Source organism: Pseudophryne corroboree, chromosome 5 (assembly GCF_028390025.1).
Source record: "Pseudophryne corroboree isolate aPseCor3 chromosome 5, aPseCor3.hap2, whole genome shotgun sequence".
In the NCBI taxonomy this organism is placed as follows: Eukaryota; Metazoa; Chordata; class Amphibia; order Anura; family Myobatrachidae; genus Pseudophryne; species Pseudophryne corroboree.
This window is the reverse complement of record NC_086448.1, coordinates 23,220,633-23,239,735: the sequence shown is the minus strand read 5'-3', so window position 1 is coordinate 23,239,735 and position 19,103 is coordinate 23,220,633. Positions and strand designations below refer to the sequence as shown.

The 19,103-nt window shown below is 48.3% G+C and overlaps 1 protein-coding gene across 1 annotated transcript in view; it reads left to right on the top strand.

Annotated features, from left to right (window-relative positions):
- TSNARE1 (t-SNARE domain containing 1) overlaps nucleotides 1–19,103 on the top strand; it is a 230,143-nt gene that overhangs the window by 80,274 nt on the left and 130,766 nt on the right. The window contains exons 5-6 of the mRNA XM_063925132.1: nucleotides 8,794–8,868; nucleotides 17,513–17,569. Of these exons, the coding sequence (XP_063781202.1) occupies nucleotides 8,794–8,868; nucleotides 17,513–17,569 (132 nt within the window). The remainder of the gene's footprint in view (nucleotides 1–8,793; nucleotides 8,869–17,512; nucleotides 17,570–19,103) is intronic.

The following is a 19,103-nucleotide window of genomic DNA, read 5'->3' as shown; positions in this document are numbered from 1 at the left end:
AAGGAAAGTGGGTTCATCTTGGGCGGCTGCCCGAGGGGTCTCGGCTTTACAACTTTGCCGAGCAGCTACTTGGTCAGGGGCAAACACGTTTGCAAAATTCTACAAATTTGATACCCTGGCTGAGGAGGACCTGGAGTTCTCTCATTCGGTGCTGCAGAGTCATCCGCACTCTCCCGCCCGTTTGGGAGCTTTGGTATAATCCCCATGGTCCTTACGGAGTCCCAGCATCCACTAGGACGTCAGAGAAAATAAGATTTTACTTACCGATAAATCTATTTCTCGTAGTCCGTAGTGGATGCTGGGTGCCCATCCCAAGTGCGGATTGTCTGCAATACTTGTATATAGTTATTGTTACAAAAATTCGGGTTACTATTGTTGGGAGCCATCTTTCAGAGGCTCTTTTTCGTTCTATCATACTGTTAACTGGGTTCAGATCACGAGTTGTACGGTGTGATTGGTGTGGCTGGTATGAGTCTTACCCGGGATTCAATATCCTTCCTTATTATGTACGCTCGTCCGGGCACAGTATCCTAACTGAGGCTTGGAGGAGGGTCATAGGGGGAGGAGCCAGTGCACACCACCTGATCCTAAAGCTTTTATTCTTGTGCCCTGTCTCCTGCGGAGCCGCTATTCCCCATGGTCCTTACGGAGTCCCAGCATCCACTACGGACTACGAGAAATAGATTTATCGGTAAGTAAAATCTTATTTTAAAATAATTCTCTCCCCCTCCCCCCAAATCCTTCTGTGTCTGTCGGCCCACACTATAAAATAACCCCCCCCCGCCCCCCCCACCCCCCCCACCCCATTGGCAATAGACCCCCCAGTGGTCTTAAATCCGAATAATAGTACCCCCCACACCTCCTCAGTAGTACAGAAATAAAATAAAAATACATGTTCTGGAAACCAAACCCTTATTGTAAAAGCCACTTTTTTTGCACTGCCCTCCTCCGTCCCTCTAACCGATGTGTTGTTTTTTTCTAATTATTATTTTACCCAACCCTCACTGATGATCGATTCCTTCCAGTGGGTGACGCCCCCACCCCCTTGGTCATGTTACCACCAACTCCTCCCCCACGTAAATGGTCCAGGGACAGGTTATGTTTGCGTGGGCTTAACTGAGTGACCAATGGTCTTTTCCACCATTTAAAGCCCACCCAAACTTATCCTATACCTGGACCGTTTGTAGTGGTCCAGGAAAATGTAAAAGGTGGGCCTATTTAACACAATTGAAGTGTCTTTACACATGGAGTATCTTTCCACTTACGCTTATGTGCCTGCACAGAGGTGGGAGCAGGCGCCATCTGCAGAATCTCGTCCCCTAACACATCTAAAGGGGAACATGCATTCCTCTAATGCAGTGATTTTCAACCTTTTTTTTACTCACGGCACACCAAACAATATTTTAAAATTGCCAAGGCACACCATCAGTTCCCCACAGAAAAAAAACAAAAACCACACATTGGCCCTTATAGTAAAAAATATCCACACATACATTGGCCTACACAGGAAAAACATTCACATTGCTCCCCACATAAATCCTATTGCTCCCTACATAAATCTTATTGCTCCCCACATGAATTATTCACATTGTTCCCCCCATAAATCCTTATTCTTCCCACATAAATCCTATTGTTCCCAACACGAGAACTAAAATAACAAATATTAGCCCTTACCGGTCAGCTGTCCTCCTTCCTGTCCCTCAGTGGCGGGGGTTGTTCATAGTGGAGTGCTGCGAATACTGAGCAGTGGGCAGTCGGGCAGGTGTGGATGTGGGTGGGCAAGGAAAGCTGTGTATGCAGGCAGGAACTGGAAGATGTATATGCAGGTGGGTGGGCTGGCTGGGTGGTGAGACGCGCCAGCTGTGACCTATGATTTCACACTGCCGCGTCTTCAGGGTATACGTCACAGCCGGAGCACGACTGATCCTCTAGGAAAAGCCTGGGCCAATAGTTCACTCTGAAGGTGCAGGAAGCTGCTCTGGCTCCGCGGCACACCTTGCAACTGGTCGCGGCACACGGCACACTGGTTGAAAATGCCTGCTCTAATGCATACCTCCCAACATTTTAACAACTGTAAGCGGGAGTCACGCGCACACCCGAAAAAGGGGCATAGCCTATTTGAAAGGGGCGTGGCCTTGCGGCGGTGCCGCGATCGCGAGTCACCCCCACGTTTGCCGTCACTGAGGGGGCTTACCCAGCTCTCTGAGCCGCTGGCACGCCCCCTCTCCCTCTGTCACCTGTATATAGAAACTGTGCGCATGCATAGCAGTGACAAGAGCCTCCCAACTGTCCACCTCCCCCAGCGGGACACTGTGGCCCACGTGTGGTATAGTGGGAGAATACCCCCCCCCCAAAAAAAAAAAAAAAAGGGCTGTCCTGCGAAAATCGGGACAGTTGGGAGGTATGCTGTAATGTAGTGAACTGGAAAAAATAATATTTGTTGATTTTTAAATACTATTTCTCTGACGTCCTAGTGGATGCTGGGGACTCCGTCAGGACCATGGGGATATAGCGGCTCCGCAGGAGACAGGGCACAATAATAAAAGCTTTAGGATCAGGTGGTGTGCACTGGCTCCTCCCCCTATGACCCTCCTCCAAGCCTCAGTTAGATTTTTGTGCCCGACGAGAAGGGTGCAATCTAGGTGGCTCTCCTGAGCTGCTTAGAATAAAAGTTTGTTAGGTTTTTTATTTTCAGTGAGTCCTGCTGGCAACAGGCTCACTGCTACGAGGGACTTAGGGGAGAGAAGAAAACTCACCTGCGTGCAGGATGGATTTGCTTCTTAGGCTACTGGACACCATTAGCTCCAGAGGGAGTCGGAACACAGGTCTCACCCTGGGGTTCGTCCCGGAGCCGTGCCGCCGACCCCCCTTACAGATGCCGAAGTTGAAGAGATCCAGAGGTCCAGAAACAGGCGGCAGAAGACTTTCAGTCTTCATAAGGTAGCGCACAGCACTGCAGCTGTGCGCCATTGTTGTCAGCACACTTCACCAACAGTCACCAACTGTCACTGAGGGTGCAGGGCGCTGGGGGGGGCGCTCTGGGCAGCAATGTATTATACCTTTTATGGCTAAAATACATCACATATAGCCCTTGAGGCTATATGGATGTATTTAACCCCTGCCAGATCTCACAAACTCCGGGAGAAGAGCCCGCCGAAAAGGGGGCGGGGCCTATTCTCCTCAGCACACGGCGCCATTTTCCTGCTCAGCTCTGCTGTGAGGAAGGCTCCCAGGCTCTCCCCTGCACTGCACTACAGAAACAGGGTTAAAACAGAGAGGGGGGGCACTTATTTGGCGATATGATTACATATATAAAAATGCTATAAGGGAAAACACTTGTATAAGGGGTTGTCCCTGTATAATTATAGCGTTTTTGGTGTGTGCTGGCAAACTCTCCCTCTGTCTCCCCAAAGGGCTAGTGGGGTCCTGTCCTCTGTCAGAGCATTCCCTGTGTGTGTGCTGTGGGTCGGTACGTGTGTGTCGACATGTAGGAGGACGATGTTGGTGAGGAGGCGGAGCAAATTGCCTGTATTGGTGATGTCACTCTCTAGGGAGTCGACACTGGAATGGATGGCTTATTTAGGAATTACGTGATAATGTCAACACGCTGCAAGGTCGGTTGACGACATGAGACGGCCGGCAAACAAATTAGTACCTGTCCAGGCGTCTCAGACACCGTCAGGGGCTTGTAAAAACGCCCATTTACCTCAGTCGGTCGACACAGACACAGACACGGACACTGACTCCAGTGTCGACGGTGAAGAAACAAACGTATTTTCCTTTAAGGCCACACGTTTCATGTTAAGGGCAATGAAGGAGGTGTTACATATTTCTGATACTACAAGTACCACAAATAAGGGTATTATGTAGGGTGTGAATAAACTACTTGTAGTTTTTCCTGAATCAGATAAATTAAATGAAGTGTGTGATGATACGTGGGTTTCCTCCGATAGAAAATTATTGGCGGTATACCTTTTCCCGCCAGAAGTTAGGGCGAGTTGGGAAACACACCTTAGGGTGAATAAGGCGCTCACACGCTTATAAAACAAGTGGCGTTACCGTCTCCAGATACGGCAGCCCTCAAGGAGCCAGCTGATAGGAAGCTGAAAAATATCCTAAAAGTATATACACATATACTGGTGTTATACTACGACCAGCAATCGCCTCAGCCTGGATGTGCAGCGCTCAGGGGGCTTGGTCGGATTTCCTGACTGAAAAAAATTGATACCCTTGACAGGGACAAGATTTTATTGACTATAGAGCATTTTAAGGATGCATTTCTATATATGCGAGATGCGCAGAGGGATATTTGCATTCTGGCATCAAGAGTAAATGTGATGTCCATATCTGCCAGACGACAGTGGTCAGGTGATGCAGATTCCAGACGGCACATGGAAGTATTGCCGTATAAAGGGGCGGTCCATCGGACCTGGTGGCCATGGCAACAGCTGAAAAATCCACCTTTTGTTACCCCAAGTCACATCTCAGCAGAAAAGGACACAGTCTTTTCAGTCTCAGTCCTTTCGTCCCCATAAGGGCAGGCGGGCAAAAGGGCCAGTCATATCTGCCCAGGGGTAGAGGAAAGGGAAGAAGACTGCAGCAGGCAGCCCATTCCCAGGAACAGAAGCCATCCACAGCTTCTGACAAGTCCGCAGCATGACGCTGGGGCCGTACAAGCGGACTCAGGTGCGGTAGGGGGTCATCTCAAGAGTTTCAGCACGCAGTGGGCTCACTCACAAGTGGACTCCTGGATCCTACACGTAGTATCCCAGGTGTACATTGGAAATTCGAGACGTCTCCCCCTCACAAGTTCCTGAAGTCTGCTTTACCAACGTCTCCCTCCGACAGGGAGGCAGTATTGGGAACAATTCACAGGCTGTATTCCCAGCAGGTGATAATCAAAGTACCCCTTCTACAACAAGGGAAGGGGTATTATTCCACACTATATTGTGGTACTGAAGCCAGACGGCTAGGTGAGATCTGAAATATTTGAACACTTACATACAAGCGTTCAAATCAAGATGGAGTCACTCAGAGCAGTGATAGCGAACCAGGAAGAAGGGGACGATATGGTGTCACTGGATATCAGGGACGCTTACCTACATGTCCAAATTTGCCCTTCTCACCAAGGGTACCTCAGGTTCGTGGTACAGAACTGTCACTATCAGTTCAGACGCTGCCGTTTGGATTGTCCACGGCACCCCGGGTCTTTACCAAGGTAATGGCCGAAATGATGATTCTTCTTAAAAGAAATATGGACGCTTTCCTGATAAGGGCAAGGTCCAGAGAACAGTTGGAGGTCGGAGTAGCACTATCTTAAGTAGTTCTACGACAGCACGAGTGGATTCTAAATATTCCAAAATCGCAGTTTTTTCCGACGACACGTCTACTGTTCCTAGGGATGATTCTGGACACAGTCCAGAAAAGGATGTTTTCTCCCGGAGAAGAAAGCCAGGGAGTTATCCGAGCTAGTCAGGAACCTCCTAAAACCAGGAAAAGTATCAGTGCATCATTGCACAAGGATCCTGTGAAAAATGGTGGTTTCTTACAAAGCGATCCCATTCGGTAGATTTCACGCAAGAACCTTTACGTGGGATCTGCTGGAAAAATGGTCCGGATCGCATCTTCAGATGCATCAGCGGATAACCCTGTCTCCAAGGACAAGGGTGTTTCTTCTGCGGTGGCTGCAGAGTGCTCATCTATGAAAGGGCCGCAGATTCGGCATTCAGGACTGGGTCCTGGTGACCACGGATGCCAGCCTGAGTGGCTGGGGAGCAGTCGCACAAGGAAAAAATTTCCAGAGAGTGTGATCGAGTCTGGAGACTTCTCTCCACATAAATATACTGGAGCTAAGGGCAATTTACAATGTTCTAAGCTTAGCAAGACCTCTGCTTCAAGGTCAGCCGGTATTGATCCAGTGGGACAACATCACGGCAGTCGCCCACGTAAACAGACAGGGCGGCACAAGAAGCAGGAGGGAAATGGCAGAAACTGCAAGGATTCTTCGCTGGGCGAAAAATCATGTGATAACACTCTCAGCAGTGTTCATTCCGGGAGTGGAAAACTGGGAAGCAGACTTCCTCAGCAGGCATGACCTCCACCCGGGAGAGTGGGGACTTCATCGGGAAGTCTTCCACATGATTGTAAACCGTTGTGAAAAACCAAAGGTGGACATGATGGCGTCCCGCCTGAACAAAAAACTAGATATTGCGCCAGGTCAAGGGACCCTCAGGCAATAGCGGTGGACGCTCTGGTAACACTGTGGATGTACCAGTCAGAGTATGTGTTCCCTCCTATGCCTCTCATACAAAAAGTACTGAGAATCATAAGAGGGAGATGAGTAAGAATGATACTCGTGGTTCCGGATTGGCCAAGAAGGACTTGGTACCCGAAACTTCAAGAGATGTTCACGGAAGACCCGTGGCCTCTACCTTTAAGAAAGGACCTGCTCCAGCAGGGGCCTTGTCTGTTCCAAGACTTACCGCGGCCGCGTTTGACGGCATGGCGGTTGAACGCCGGATCCTGAAAGGGCATTCCAGATGAAGTCATCCCTACCCTGGTCGAAGACAGGAAGGATGTAACCGCAAAACATTTTCACCGCATTTGGCGAAGATATGTTGCGTGGTGTGAGGCCAAGAAGGCCCCTATAGAGGAATTCCAACTGGGTCGTTTCCTACATTTCCTGAAAACAGGACTGTCTATGGGCCTAAAATTAGGGTCCATTAAGGTTCAAATTTCGGCCCTGTCGAATTTCTTCCAGAAAGAACTGGCTTTAGTGCCTGACGTTCAGATGTTTGTAAAAGGGGTACTGCATATACAGCCTCCTTTTGTGCCCCAGTGGCACCTTGGGATCTCAATGTTGTTTTGAGTTTCCTAAAGTCACATTGGTTTGAACCACTCACCACTGTGGACTTAAAATATCTCACATGGAAGGTGACGATGCTATTAGCCCTGGCTTCAGCCAGGCGTGTGTCAGAATTGGCGGCTTTATCATATATAAAGCCCTTACTTAATTTTTCATTCTGACAGGGCAGAATTGAGGACTCGTCCTCAATTTCTCCTTAAGGTGTTTTCTGTTTTTCACATGAACCAACCTATTGTGGTACCTGCGGGTACTAGGGACTTGGAGGACTCCAAGTTACTTGACGTTGTCAGGGCCCTGAAAAATATGTTTCCAGGAAGGCTGGAGTCAGAAAATCTGACTCGCTGTTTAGCCTGTATGCACCCAACAAGATGGGTGCTCCTGCTTCTAAGCAGACGATTGCTCGCTGGATTTGTAATACAATTCAGTTTACACATTCTGTGGCAGGCCTGCCAAAGCCAAAATCGGTAAAAGCCCATTCCAAAAGGAAGGGGGCTCATCTTGGGCGACTGCCCGAGGGGTCTCGGCTTTACAACTTTGCCGAGCAGTTACTTGGTCAGGGGAAAACACGTTTGCTAAATTCTACAAATTTGATACCCTGGCTGAGGAGGACATGGAGTTCTCTCATTCGGTGCTGCAGGGTCATCCGCACTCTCCCGCCCGTTTGGGAGCTTTGGTATAATCCCCATGGTCCTGACGGAGTCCCCAGCATCCACTAGGACGTCAGAGAAAATAAGATTTTACTTACCGATAAATCTATTTCTCGTAGTCCGTAGTGGATGCTGGGCGCCCATCCCAAGTGCGGATTGTCTGCAATACTTGTACATAGTTATTGTTACAAAAATCGGGTTATTCTTGTTGTGAGCCATCTTTTCAGAGGCTCCTTCGTTGTTATCATAATGTTAACTGGGTTCAGATCACAGGTTGTACGGTGTGATTGGTGTGGCTGGTATGAGTCTTACCCGGGATTCAATATCCTTCCTTATTATGCACGCTCGTCCGGGCACAGTATCCTAACTGAGGCTTGGAGGAGGGTCATAGGGGGAGGAGCCAGTGCACACCACCTGATCCTAAAGCTTTTATTATTGTGCCCTGTCTCCTGCGGAGCCGCTATATCCCCATGGTCCTGACGGAGTCCCCAGCATCCACTACGGACTACGAGAAATAGATTTATCGGTAAGTAAAATCTTATTTTTCATGACTCACTCAAAAATGAACGCTCTTATAGCATGTGATCCCATCATGATTCTCAAAAATATTTTGGGGGGATTTATTAACAGTATGAGCAATTTTTGAGATTTTTTTTATTACATTTTTTTAAATATTGGCTTTTTGAGAATCTAAATTTTGTTTTTGAAAATTCATTTTATTTTTTTATTTTTTATGGACAAATACTACTGTTACATAGCTTATGAAAGGCCATAAAAAGAGCTTTAAAATGAGACTTTGCCCAATACTCTAGCTCAATTCGGTGAGCTGCAAGTACAATAAAAAAAAAAGAAAGGCTAATAGTAATAAAAAAAATAAAAATCCAGCTTTAAAGGCATGTAACGTCAAAACCGTTGAACATATCAGTCTCTACCAAATTTAATCGCAATCTGAAATGGTCAGTCTTTAAACTGTGTTGAGTTGGTGTGGACTAACCCGCACATAATACACGCAGTCCTTAGACGCAAGCACACCTAGCTTTCAGATTCATAAGACACTTACTCCTCATAAATTACTGCAGCTCTGAAAATATATTTTGCTTTAATTCACTTGTACATAACATGGATAAGATCTGGTTATTGCTGGAATATACGGAGCGTGTTACGAGGGTGTTGAAGTCATTCCTCGGATTAGTAGCCTGTTTATAAAAAGGAAATAAGTGGAGGAGAGCAGAAGCGTTTTGTCACCGGCGCACATTATCCGTTTATTTTCTTTCATTGCAGCAAGATCGTCTTCAGCTGGACAGACTAAAGAGCCAATTATCAGATGCCATCCAGCGCTATGGGTCCGTGCAAAAGGTAACACCTTCATTTGAAAGGTCTGATTGGTTGAAAGCATCTGCTGTGTGCTTGGTTAAAGCAGCTGGTGGACTACAAGTTGCAGACTGATCTGCCAGGTTAGGTAACGGTACGTGAAAAATCCCTAAAGTAATCACATCTGAAAATCTGTAACTGGTGCTCCCCAGTAAGTACTTCTGAATACCCGAATGTAACAATAAAACATAATAGGGAGTAACCTCCCAATTGGGGACACATTAGCTGTTAGCCACATGTATTCATTTTGAATAAATCATAATTTATTAAAATCATAAATTCCTTGACGCACAGTTAATCTATAACAAAATGTATTATTTCTTTAAAGCTCCTTTAGATATAAAATACCACTTTCACTATTAAAGGTAGTAAAAATCAGTGAAAAATCTGCATATGTGGCTGACGCAGTCGTCCATAGTGACAGGTTGGCTGTTCCTTCACACGTTTCTATGTTAGTAGCCTTTGACGGTTTTATCAGAAGACGTTCTCATATTCAAACCCAATTGAAAATAAACTGTGTTCCATGCACTTGTAGATGATGTACTAAAATGTTGAATGCCATTTACCATGTCTTTTTTGTTGACATTTAAAATCTGGGAGTTTTTTCTTGCTTCAGCCTGTATTTTGTGGATAAAGTGCTATGTCCAAGTTCTAATAAATTCTCTTTACCTGTAATATAACGCTTTAATCCACTCGCCTCTTCACTTATTATGGGTATTAAGGAGTTTATGATTTTTGCTATTATTGGTCAGTACAAAAAATGGGCATATATAGGCCCTCATTCCGAGTTGATCGCTCGTTATTTTTCATCGCATCGCAGTGAAATTTGGCTTAGTGCGCATGCTCAATAGTCGCACTGCGACTGCGCCAAGTAACTTTGCTATGAAGATTGGATTTTTACTCACGGCATTTTCTTCGCTCCGGCGATCGTAGTGTGATTGACAGGAAATGGGTGTTACTGGGCGGAAACACGGCGTTTTAGGGGCGTGTGGATGAAAACGCTACCGTTTCCGGAAAAAACGCAGGAGTGGCCGGAGAAACGGGGGAGTGTCTGAGCGAACGCTGGGTGTGTTTCTGACGTCAATCCAGGAACGACAAGCACTGAACTGATCGCACAGGCAGAGTAAGTGTGGAGCTACTCTAAAACTGCTAAGTAGTTTGTGATCGCAATAATGCGAATACATCGGTCGCAATTTTAGGATGCTAAGATACACTCCCAGTAGGCGTAGGCTTAGCGTGTGTAACTCTGCTAAATTCGCCTTGCGACCGATCAACTCGGAATGAGGGCCCTAGTGTGTAGCTGATTACCCGTGCTCCGCTATGGAATTTCAAGTATAATCACAAAGATGAAAAGCGCTGGTTCTGAGGAGAATAATCCACCTCCTTATCTGCCCCGTCCCGCCTCTGATGCTGCCCTGCTCAGTGCTGTAACTGCTGGTGCTGAGGAGAATAATCTGCCTCCTCCTCTGCCCCGTCCCGCCTCTGATGCTGCCCTGCTCAGTGCTGTACATGCTGGTTCTGAGGAGAATAATCCGCCTCCTCCTCTGCCCCGTCCCGCCTCTGATGCTGCCCTGCTCAGTGCTGTAACTGCTGGTGCTGAGGATAATAATCCGCCTACTCCTCTGCCCCGTCCCGCCTCTGATGCTGCCCTGCTCAGTGCTGTACATGCTGGTTCTGAGGAGAATAATCCGCCTCCTCCTCTGCCCCGTCCCGCCTCTGATGCTGCCCTGCTCAGTGCTGTAACTGCTGGTGCTGAGGATAATAATCCGCCTACTCCTCTGCCCCGTCCCGCCTCTGATGCTGCCCTGCTCAGTGCTGTAACTGCTGGTTCTGAGGAGAATAATCCACCTCCTTCTCTGCCCCGTCCCGCCTCTGATGCTGCCCTGCTCAGTGCTGTACATGCTGGCGCTGAGGAGAATAATCCGCCTCCTTATCTGCCCCGTCCCGCCTCTGATGCTGCCCTGCTCAGTGCTGTAACTGCTGATTCTGAGGAGAATAATTCGCCTACTCCTCTGCCCCGTCCCGCCTCTGATGCTGCCCTGCTCAGTGCTGTAACTGCTGGTTCTGAGGAGAATAATCCACCTCCTTCTCTGCCCCGTCCCGCCTCTGATGCTGCCCTGCTCAGTGCTGTACATGCTGGCGCTGAGGAGAATAATCCACCTCCTTATCTGCCCCGTCCCGCCTCTGATGCTGCCCTGCTCAGTGCTGTACATGCTGGTTCTGAGGAGAATAATCCGCCTCCTCCTCTGCCCCGTCCCGCCTCTGATGCTGCCCTGCTCAGTGCTGTAACTGCTGGTTCTGAGGAGAATAATCCACCTCCTTCTCTGCCCCGTCCCGCCTCTGATGCTGCCCTGCTCAGTGCTGTACATGCTGGCGCTGAGGAGAATAATCCGCCTCCTTATCTGCCCCGTCCCGCCTCTGATGCTGCCCTGCTCAGTGCTGTAACTGCTGGTTCTGAGGAGAATAATCCGCCTACTCCTCTGCCCCGTCCCGCGTCTGATGCTGCCCTGCTCAGTGCTGTACATGCTGGTTCTGAGGAGAATAATCCGCCTCCTCCTCTGCCCCGTCCCGCCTCTGATGCTGCCCTGCTCAGTGCTGTAACTGCTGGTGCTGAGGAGAATAATCCGCCTCCTTCTCTGCCCCGTCCCACCTCTGATGCTGCCCTGCTCAGTGCTGTACATGCTGGTGCTGAGGAGAATAAACCGCCTCCTTCTCTGCACTGTCCCGCCTCTGATGCTGCCCTGCTCAGTGCTGTACATGCTGGTTCTGAGGAGAATAATCCGCCTCCTCCTCTGCCCCGTCCCGCCTCTGATGCTGCCCTGCTCAGTGCTGTAACTGCTGGTGCTGAGGATAATAATCCGCCTACTCCTCTGCCCCGTCCCGCCTCTGATGCTGCCCTGCTCAGTGCTGTACATGCTGGTTCTGAGGAGAATAATCCGCCTCCTCCTCTGCCCCGTCCCGCCTCTGATGCTGCCCTGCTCAGTGCTGTAACTGCTGGTGCTGAGGATAATAATCCGCCTACTCCTCTGCCCCGTCCCGCCTCTGATGCTGCCCTGCTCAGTGCTGTAACTGCTGGTTCTGAGGAGAATAATCCACCTCCTTCTCTGCCCCGTCCCGCCTCTGATGCTGCCCTGCTCAGTGCTGTACATGCTGGCGCTGAGGAGAATAATCCGCCTCCTTATCTGCCCCGTCCCGCCTCTGATGCTGCCCTGCTCAGTGCTGTAACTGCTGATTCTGAGGAGAATAATTCGCCTACTCCTCTGCCCCGTCCCGCCTCTGATGCTGCCCTGCTCAGTGCTGTAACTGCTGGTTCTGAGGAGAATAATCCACCTCCTTCTCTGCCCCGTCCCGCCTCTGATGCTGCCCTGCTCAGTGCTGTACATGCTGGCGCTGAGGAGAATAATCCACCTCCTTATCTGCCCCGTCCCGCCTCTGATGCTGCCCTGCTCAGTGCTGTACATGCTGGTTCTGAGGAGAATAATCCGCCTCCTCCTCTGCCCCGTCCCGCCTCTGATGCTGCCCTGCTCAGTGCTGTAACTGCTGGTTCTGAGGAGAATAATCCACCTCCTTCTCTGCCCCGTCCCGCCTCTGATGCTGCCCTGCTCAGTGCTGTACATGCTGGCGCTGAGGAGAATAATCCGCCTCCTTATCTGCCCCGTCCCGCCTCTGATGCTGCCCTGCTCAGTGCTGTAACTGCTGGTTCTGAGGAGAATAATCCGCCTACTCCTCTGCCCCGTCCCGCGTCTGATGCTGCCCTGCTCAGTGCTGTACATGCTGGTTCTGAGGAGAATAATCCGCCTCCTCCTCTGCCCCGTCCCGCCTCTGATGCTGCCCTGCTCAGTGCTGTAACTGCTGGTGCTGAGGAGAATAATCCGCCTCCTTCTCTGCCCCGTCCCACCTCTGATGCTGCCCTGCTCAGTGCTGTACATGCTGGTGCTGAGGAGAATAAACCGCCTCCTTCTCTGCACTGTCCCGCCTCTGATGCTGCCCTGCTCAGTGCTGTAACTGCTGGTTCTGAGGAGAATAATCCGCCTCCTCCTCTGCTCCGTCCCACCTCTGATGCTGCCCTGCTCAGTGCTGTAACTGCTGGTTCTGAGGAGAATAATCCACCTCCTTCTCTGCCCCGTCCCACCTCTGATGCTGCCCTGCTCAGTGCTGTACATGCTGGTGCTGAGGAGAATAAACCGCCTCCTTCTCTGCACTGTCCCGCCTCTGATGCTGGCCTGCTCAGTGCTGTAAATGCTAGTTCTGAGGAGAATAATCCGCCTCCTCCTCTGCCCCGTCCCGCCTCTGATGCTGCCCTGCTCAGTGCTGTATATGCTGGTGCTGAGGAGAATACTACGCCGCCTCCTCTGCCCCGTCCCACCTCTGATGCTGCCCTGCTCAGTGCTGTAACTGCTGGTTCTGAGGAGAATAATCCGCCTCCTCCTCTGCCCCGTCCCGCCTCTGATGCTGCCCTGCTCAGTGCTGTACATGCTGGTTCTGAGGAGAATAATCCGCCTCCTTCTCTGCCCCGTCCCGCCTCTGATGCTGCCCTGCTCAGTGCTGTAACTGCTGGTGCTGAGGAGAATAATCTGCCTCCTTCTCTGCCCCGTACCGCCTCTGATGCTGCCCTGCTCAGTGCTGTAACTGCTGGTGCTGAGGAGAATAATCCGCCTCCTTCTCTGCCCCGTCCCGCCTCTGATGCTGCCCTGCTCAGTGCTGTAAATGCTGGTGCTGAGGAGAATAATCCTCCTCCTTCTCTCCCCGTCCCGCCACTGATGCTGCCATGCTCAGTGCTGTACATGCTGGTGCTGAGGAGAATAATCCACCTCCTTCTCTGCCCCGTCCCGCCTCTGATGCTGCCATGCTCAGTGCTGTAACTGCTGGTGCTGAGGAGAATAATCTGCCTCCTTCTCTGCCCCGTCCCGCCTCTGATGCTGTCCTGCTCAGTGCTGTAACTGCTGGTGCTGAGGAAAATAATCCACCTCCTTCTCTGCCCCGTCCCTCCTCTGATGCTGCCCTGCTCAGTGCTGTAACTGCTGGTGCTGAGGAAAATAATCCACCTCCTTCTCTGCCCTGTCCCGCCTCTGATGCTGCCCTGCTCAGTGCTGTAAATTATGGGACAACAGGCCCACTTTATGTTAAATATGTAAGGTTTTCAGGGATAGGTTGACTCTATTCCAAACATACCTAAGTCTTCTTGCTTAGCGTCTCGCTCTCCTTAGGGCTCCTCCTTTGAGGTAAAAAGGTAAAGATTTTTGCACAACACGTAAGGGAGAACTGTCAGTGCCCTTTACACAGCAGATAAGCAGCTGCTGGCTAGCAAGCTTCCCTGTAATGCATTTAAGAGTCAAAATATCTATCTCTCCTTTCCTCCTATTGCTCTCTGAGAGGTTCGGCAATGTTTAGTTCAAGTGACAGGTTACCCTCTGATAATTGAGACACTATCCTCTCCTGACTGGTAATAGGTTGGTTAAGTACTTTTACCTGAAATCTATATACACTGCTCAAAAAAATAAAGGGAGCACTTAAACAACACCCTGCAACTCCAAGTCAATCACACTTCTGTGAAATCAAACTGTCCACTTAGGAAGCAACACTGATTGACAATCAATTTCACATGCTGTTGTGCAAATGGAATAGACAACAGGTGGAAATTATAGGCAATTAGCAAGACACCCCCAATAAAGGAGTTGTTCTGCAGGTGGTGACCACAGACCACTTCTCAGCTCCTATGCTTTCTGGCTGATGTTTTGGTCACTTTTGAAAGCTGGCGGTGCTTTCACTCTAGTGGTAGCATGAGATCTAGTCTACAACCCACACAAGTGGCTCAGGTAGTGCAGCTCATCCAGGATGGCACATCAATGCGAGCTGTGGCAAGAAGGTTTGCTGTGTCTGTCAGCGTAGTGTCCAGAGCATGGAGGCGCTACCAGGAGACAGGCCAGTACATCAGGAGACGTGGAGGAGGCCGTAGGAGGGCAACAACCCAGCAGCAGGACCGCTACCTCCGCCTTTGTGCAAGGAGGAACAGGAGGAGCACTGCCAGAGCCCTGTAAAATGACCTCCAGCAAGCCACAAATGTGCATGTGTCTACTCAAACGATCAGAAACAGACTCCATGAGGGTGGTATGAGGGCCCGACGTCCACAGATTGGGGTTGTGCTTACAGCCCAACACCGTGCAAGACGTTTGACATTTGCCAGAGAACACCAAGATTGGCAAATTCGCCACTGGTGCCATGTGCTCTTCACAGATGAAAGCAGGTTCTCACTGAGCACATGTGACAGACGTGACAGAGTCTGGAGACACCAAGGAGAACGTTCTGCTGCCTGCAACATCCTCCAGCATGACCGGTTTGGCAGTGGGTCAGTAATGGTGTGGGGTGGCATTTCTTTGGGGGGCCGTACAGCCCTCCATGGGCTCGCCAGAGGTAGCCTGACTGCCATTAGGTACCAAGATGAGATCCTCAGACCCCTTGTGAGACCATATGCTGGTGCGGTTGGCCCTGGGTTCCTCCTAATGCAAGACAATGCTAGACCTCATGTGGCTGGAGTGTGTCAGCAGTTCCTGCAAGACGAAGGCATTGATGCTATGGACTGGCCCGCCCGTTCCCCAGACCTGAATCCAATTGAGCACATCTGGGACATCATGTCTCGCTCCATCCACCAACGCCACGTTGCACCACAGACTGTCCAGTAGTTGGCGCCTGCTTTAGTCCAGGTCTAGGAGGAGATCCCTCAGGAGACCATTCGCCACCTCATCAGGAGCATGCCCAGGCATTGTAGGGAGGTCATACAGGCACGTGGAGGCCACGCACACTACTGAGCCTTATTTTGACTTGTTTTAAGGACATTACATCAAAGTTGGATCAGCCTGTAGTGTGTTTTTCCACTTTAATTTTGAGTGTGACTCCAAATCTAGACCTCCATGGGTTAATAAATTTGATTTCCATTGATATTTTTGTATGATTTTGTTGTCAGCACATTCAACTATATAAAGAACAAAGTATTTAATAAGAATATTTCATTCATTCAGATCTAGGATGTGTTATTTTAGTGTTCCCTTTATTTTTTTTGAGCAGTGTATATATAAAAGGCAAACACCACTGACTCATCAAAATTTCCTGAACCATAAGGCTGTACTTCCTTGCCAGTGGCAATTTTAGAGCAGTTCATTATTCAAATAGAGGAGCCACACTCGGCGATGTTTGACAGTGTTAGGGTGGCAGTTGATGTGGCTCCCTTATATGAATAATGGCCACTGGCACTGAAATTCAGGTACAGAGCATTGTGTCCTCACCCCTCCGCCACTTGGTATCGCCGACAACCTGCATTCTTTATAGCCGTCTGGGTGGGCTGTCTTAACTCTTCTCTGTGAGGGGGGAATTATCTTACCCCTTTTAACCCCTTTGTGGATGGAATTTAAAAAAAATCCTTTCTTAGTGCGTGCCTGCGTCACAAAAGCAAGCTACTATCCAAATGTCAAGTTCCCAGTCCTTATGATTCAGGAGATTTTGTGATGAGTAAGTGGTATTTGATAGATATATATATATATATATATATATATATATATATATATAAGACTCTGTGATAGTGTAGGACCTGCATGAAGGTGGGGTACCTTGAAAATCGTTGTGCAGGCTTCCGTGCATTGGCCAATCCACCAACTAAACCCCCATCATTTATTTATTGAATTGCTGAGGATAAGTGAGTTTACTTTGGTGAGTGCTGGGTTCTTTGTTTGTATATATATATATATATATATATATATATATAATATAATTTATTACATTAATACCCGTGTGGGGGTATTTTATATTTTTATGTGACTGCACCAGAAGTATATTTATTCATTAATGTATGAGTAAAAAAAAATAAAGTCTGCATACCTGGGTAAAACCATACTGCACAGTGGAGGGGGTTCCTGGATAGATGTAATGCGCAGAGAGTTAGAGCATGATCTCACAAATGTTCACTCTCTCCGCAGAGCATCGCTACCTAAGAAAATCAGCTGATAAAGAATTTTGTATTAACTTAAAAAGAATTGTAACTATTTTGTTATCAGATAGCTTCCACTTAGTTCTATACATACAACAATAGTGGTTAGTGAGAAGCTCGACGCAGTCCTACTGACACTTGTTCTGCTGAGCCTGTAATGGGTTCCGCCGGATCCTCTGTGCAGTCTGTGTCCAGATTTTACATAACCGCATGAGTGAGTGTGACAGGTCCGCAGATGGGAGACACCTGTATTTATACAGGGAAAGTGCTCTCCTGCTTTATGGTATGGCATTTTTACTGTTTACCTTTTCACCTTTTGAGCTCAATAAAACCGAAATAGTTAATAAAAAATCTCATTGCCGTGCTTTTAAAAATGTTTAAAATATCAATTTACATAGAAATTGTGTTGGTTTTTCATCCTTAATCTGCATTTGTGTTTACCGGCACAGCCATGCCCTGTAGCGTATGAGATATATATGAGTGGCAAGCATTTAAAAATACATTGGAATTTTTTTTAAGCGTTTTAAAATCCCTCGTTTGCCTATATTTGAATAATGTTGCATACTTAGAACCGCGTTCCCTCCGGACATTTCTCATCGTGTAATGGGAATATAAATGGCGTTCTTCCTTTTTTTTTCTTCTCATCCACAGAAATTAGCAGATAAATCGAAATCTTTGCTCGGCAGTGGACAGAGAAATCTAAAGCAAGTAAGTGCCATCTGTTACCTGTTTTGTCCCTCACATCTGCTGGTGCCGCACCTTGCAACTAGTAAGCGGGGCAGGTGTACTGAGCCTTGGAGACTGATTAAGTGGAAAGAGGTAAAGTGTTTGAAAAAATGGCAGTTAGGAGCCGATTGGCTGGAACTTTATCTCTCTCTCTCTGCTTTATCTCTCTCTAAAGCTTAGTACATTTCTCCCAATGTGTCCTGTGTGGCCCCTTCATTATACAGTAACAGGAATACCCAGGCAACACATACATGCCGCTGATGGCTGGTTTAGAGAACTCATAGCACTTAGTGGTTGGCGCTCTTCTGACTGCAGTGCAGAGAACCCTGGCTCTATCACCTGCATGTACAGATGAAGCCCTGCTCATCTATCCCTTTAATAGGACTAACTGAGCCAGGGCTGTCGGAATTAATCCCCTGCTGTATTGTTTTCTCTGTATTGTATTGCAGCTGAGAACAATTAATGAAAGGCTTATGCTAATAAACCTTGGTGCACCATGGTGCACTAGAGAAGGCTAGATGAGCCAGGCTCCATCTGTATAGGGGGATATTGTATTAAGTGCAACGGCTCTTGTCGTAACCTCGTGAGGTATGTGGCAGCACTCATTGTGGGTAACTGTGGGAAGAAAACCTCGCTCATTTACACTCGCAGCGCTATGGGGGTCATAGTCTTCCTACTGGATGGAGCACATTGCAGAAGCGCCATGTTCCCTCACAGTCATGGAGTCAGCCTCACCACCCAAGCCTGGGATGAGATATTGGGGTATGTTGCAAATTCTGCATCCGCAAAACCTGGCAGGTAATTGGCTAAATCTACTACAGCGGTTAGTTCTCCCTAATTTTCAGGGGATTGTCTGCTTAAGTTTGGTCTCTTTAAATATATATAAGTGCGTCACTTTCCAGTGCATTGTGCGACGCTTCCTTCCTTGGTCGATTGTGACAAACAGATGGCGAGGGAAGTAGATATTCCAATACACTGACAACAACGGTAAGCAACTGTGCGCACCCTCTTGGTGTATAATTAGGAAAAAGTCTATGTGTAATAACATAGAAATTTGAATGTCACAAGATTACACTAATTCCTTTGCGCCGGGAATTATAGCGTTTCAATCCAACTCCAATTCGGTCTCAAAAATGAGCTCAAATGTCGTAATTCTCTCCTTTCTCTCGATGGAAGACCAACTGTAAGTACTTCCATTCCTTAACAGAGGGGAGGCTGCATGTAGTTTCCAAGGCATCAAAAGAATGTGTCCCCTTAACATATACCAGATATCTGACCTAGAACAGCCTTGCAGTCAGCCAGTACTTAACAACCCTAGCATTTAGTCCAGGGGGCACCAACAAAATAATGCAATACAGGTACAGTAACGCTGAGTTCACTATTAGCCACAATATCAATTATGTTGATCCAAGCTTCACAGAATGAGTGGTTTCTCCTAGTCAGGTGCTTATTTCCTAGTGAATAGTAGAGCGACTTTACTTTTACATAAACTGGAAATCAGAGAGCGCTGCTACTA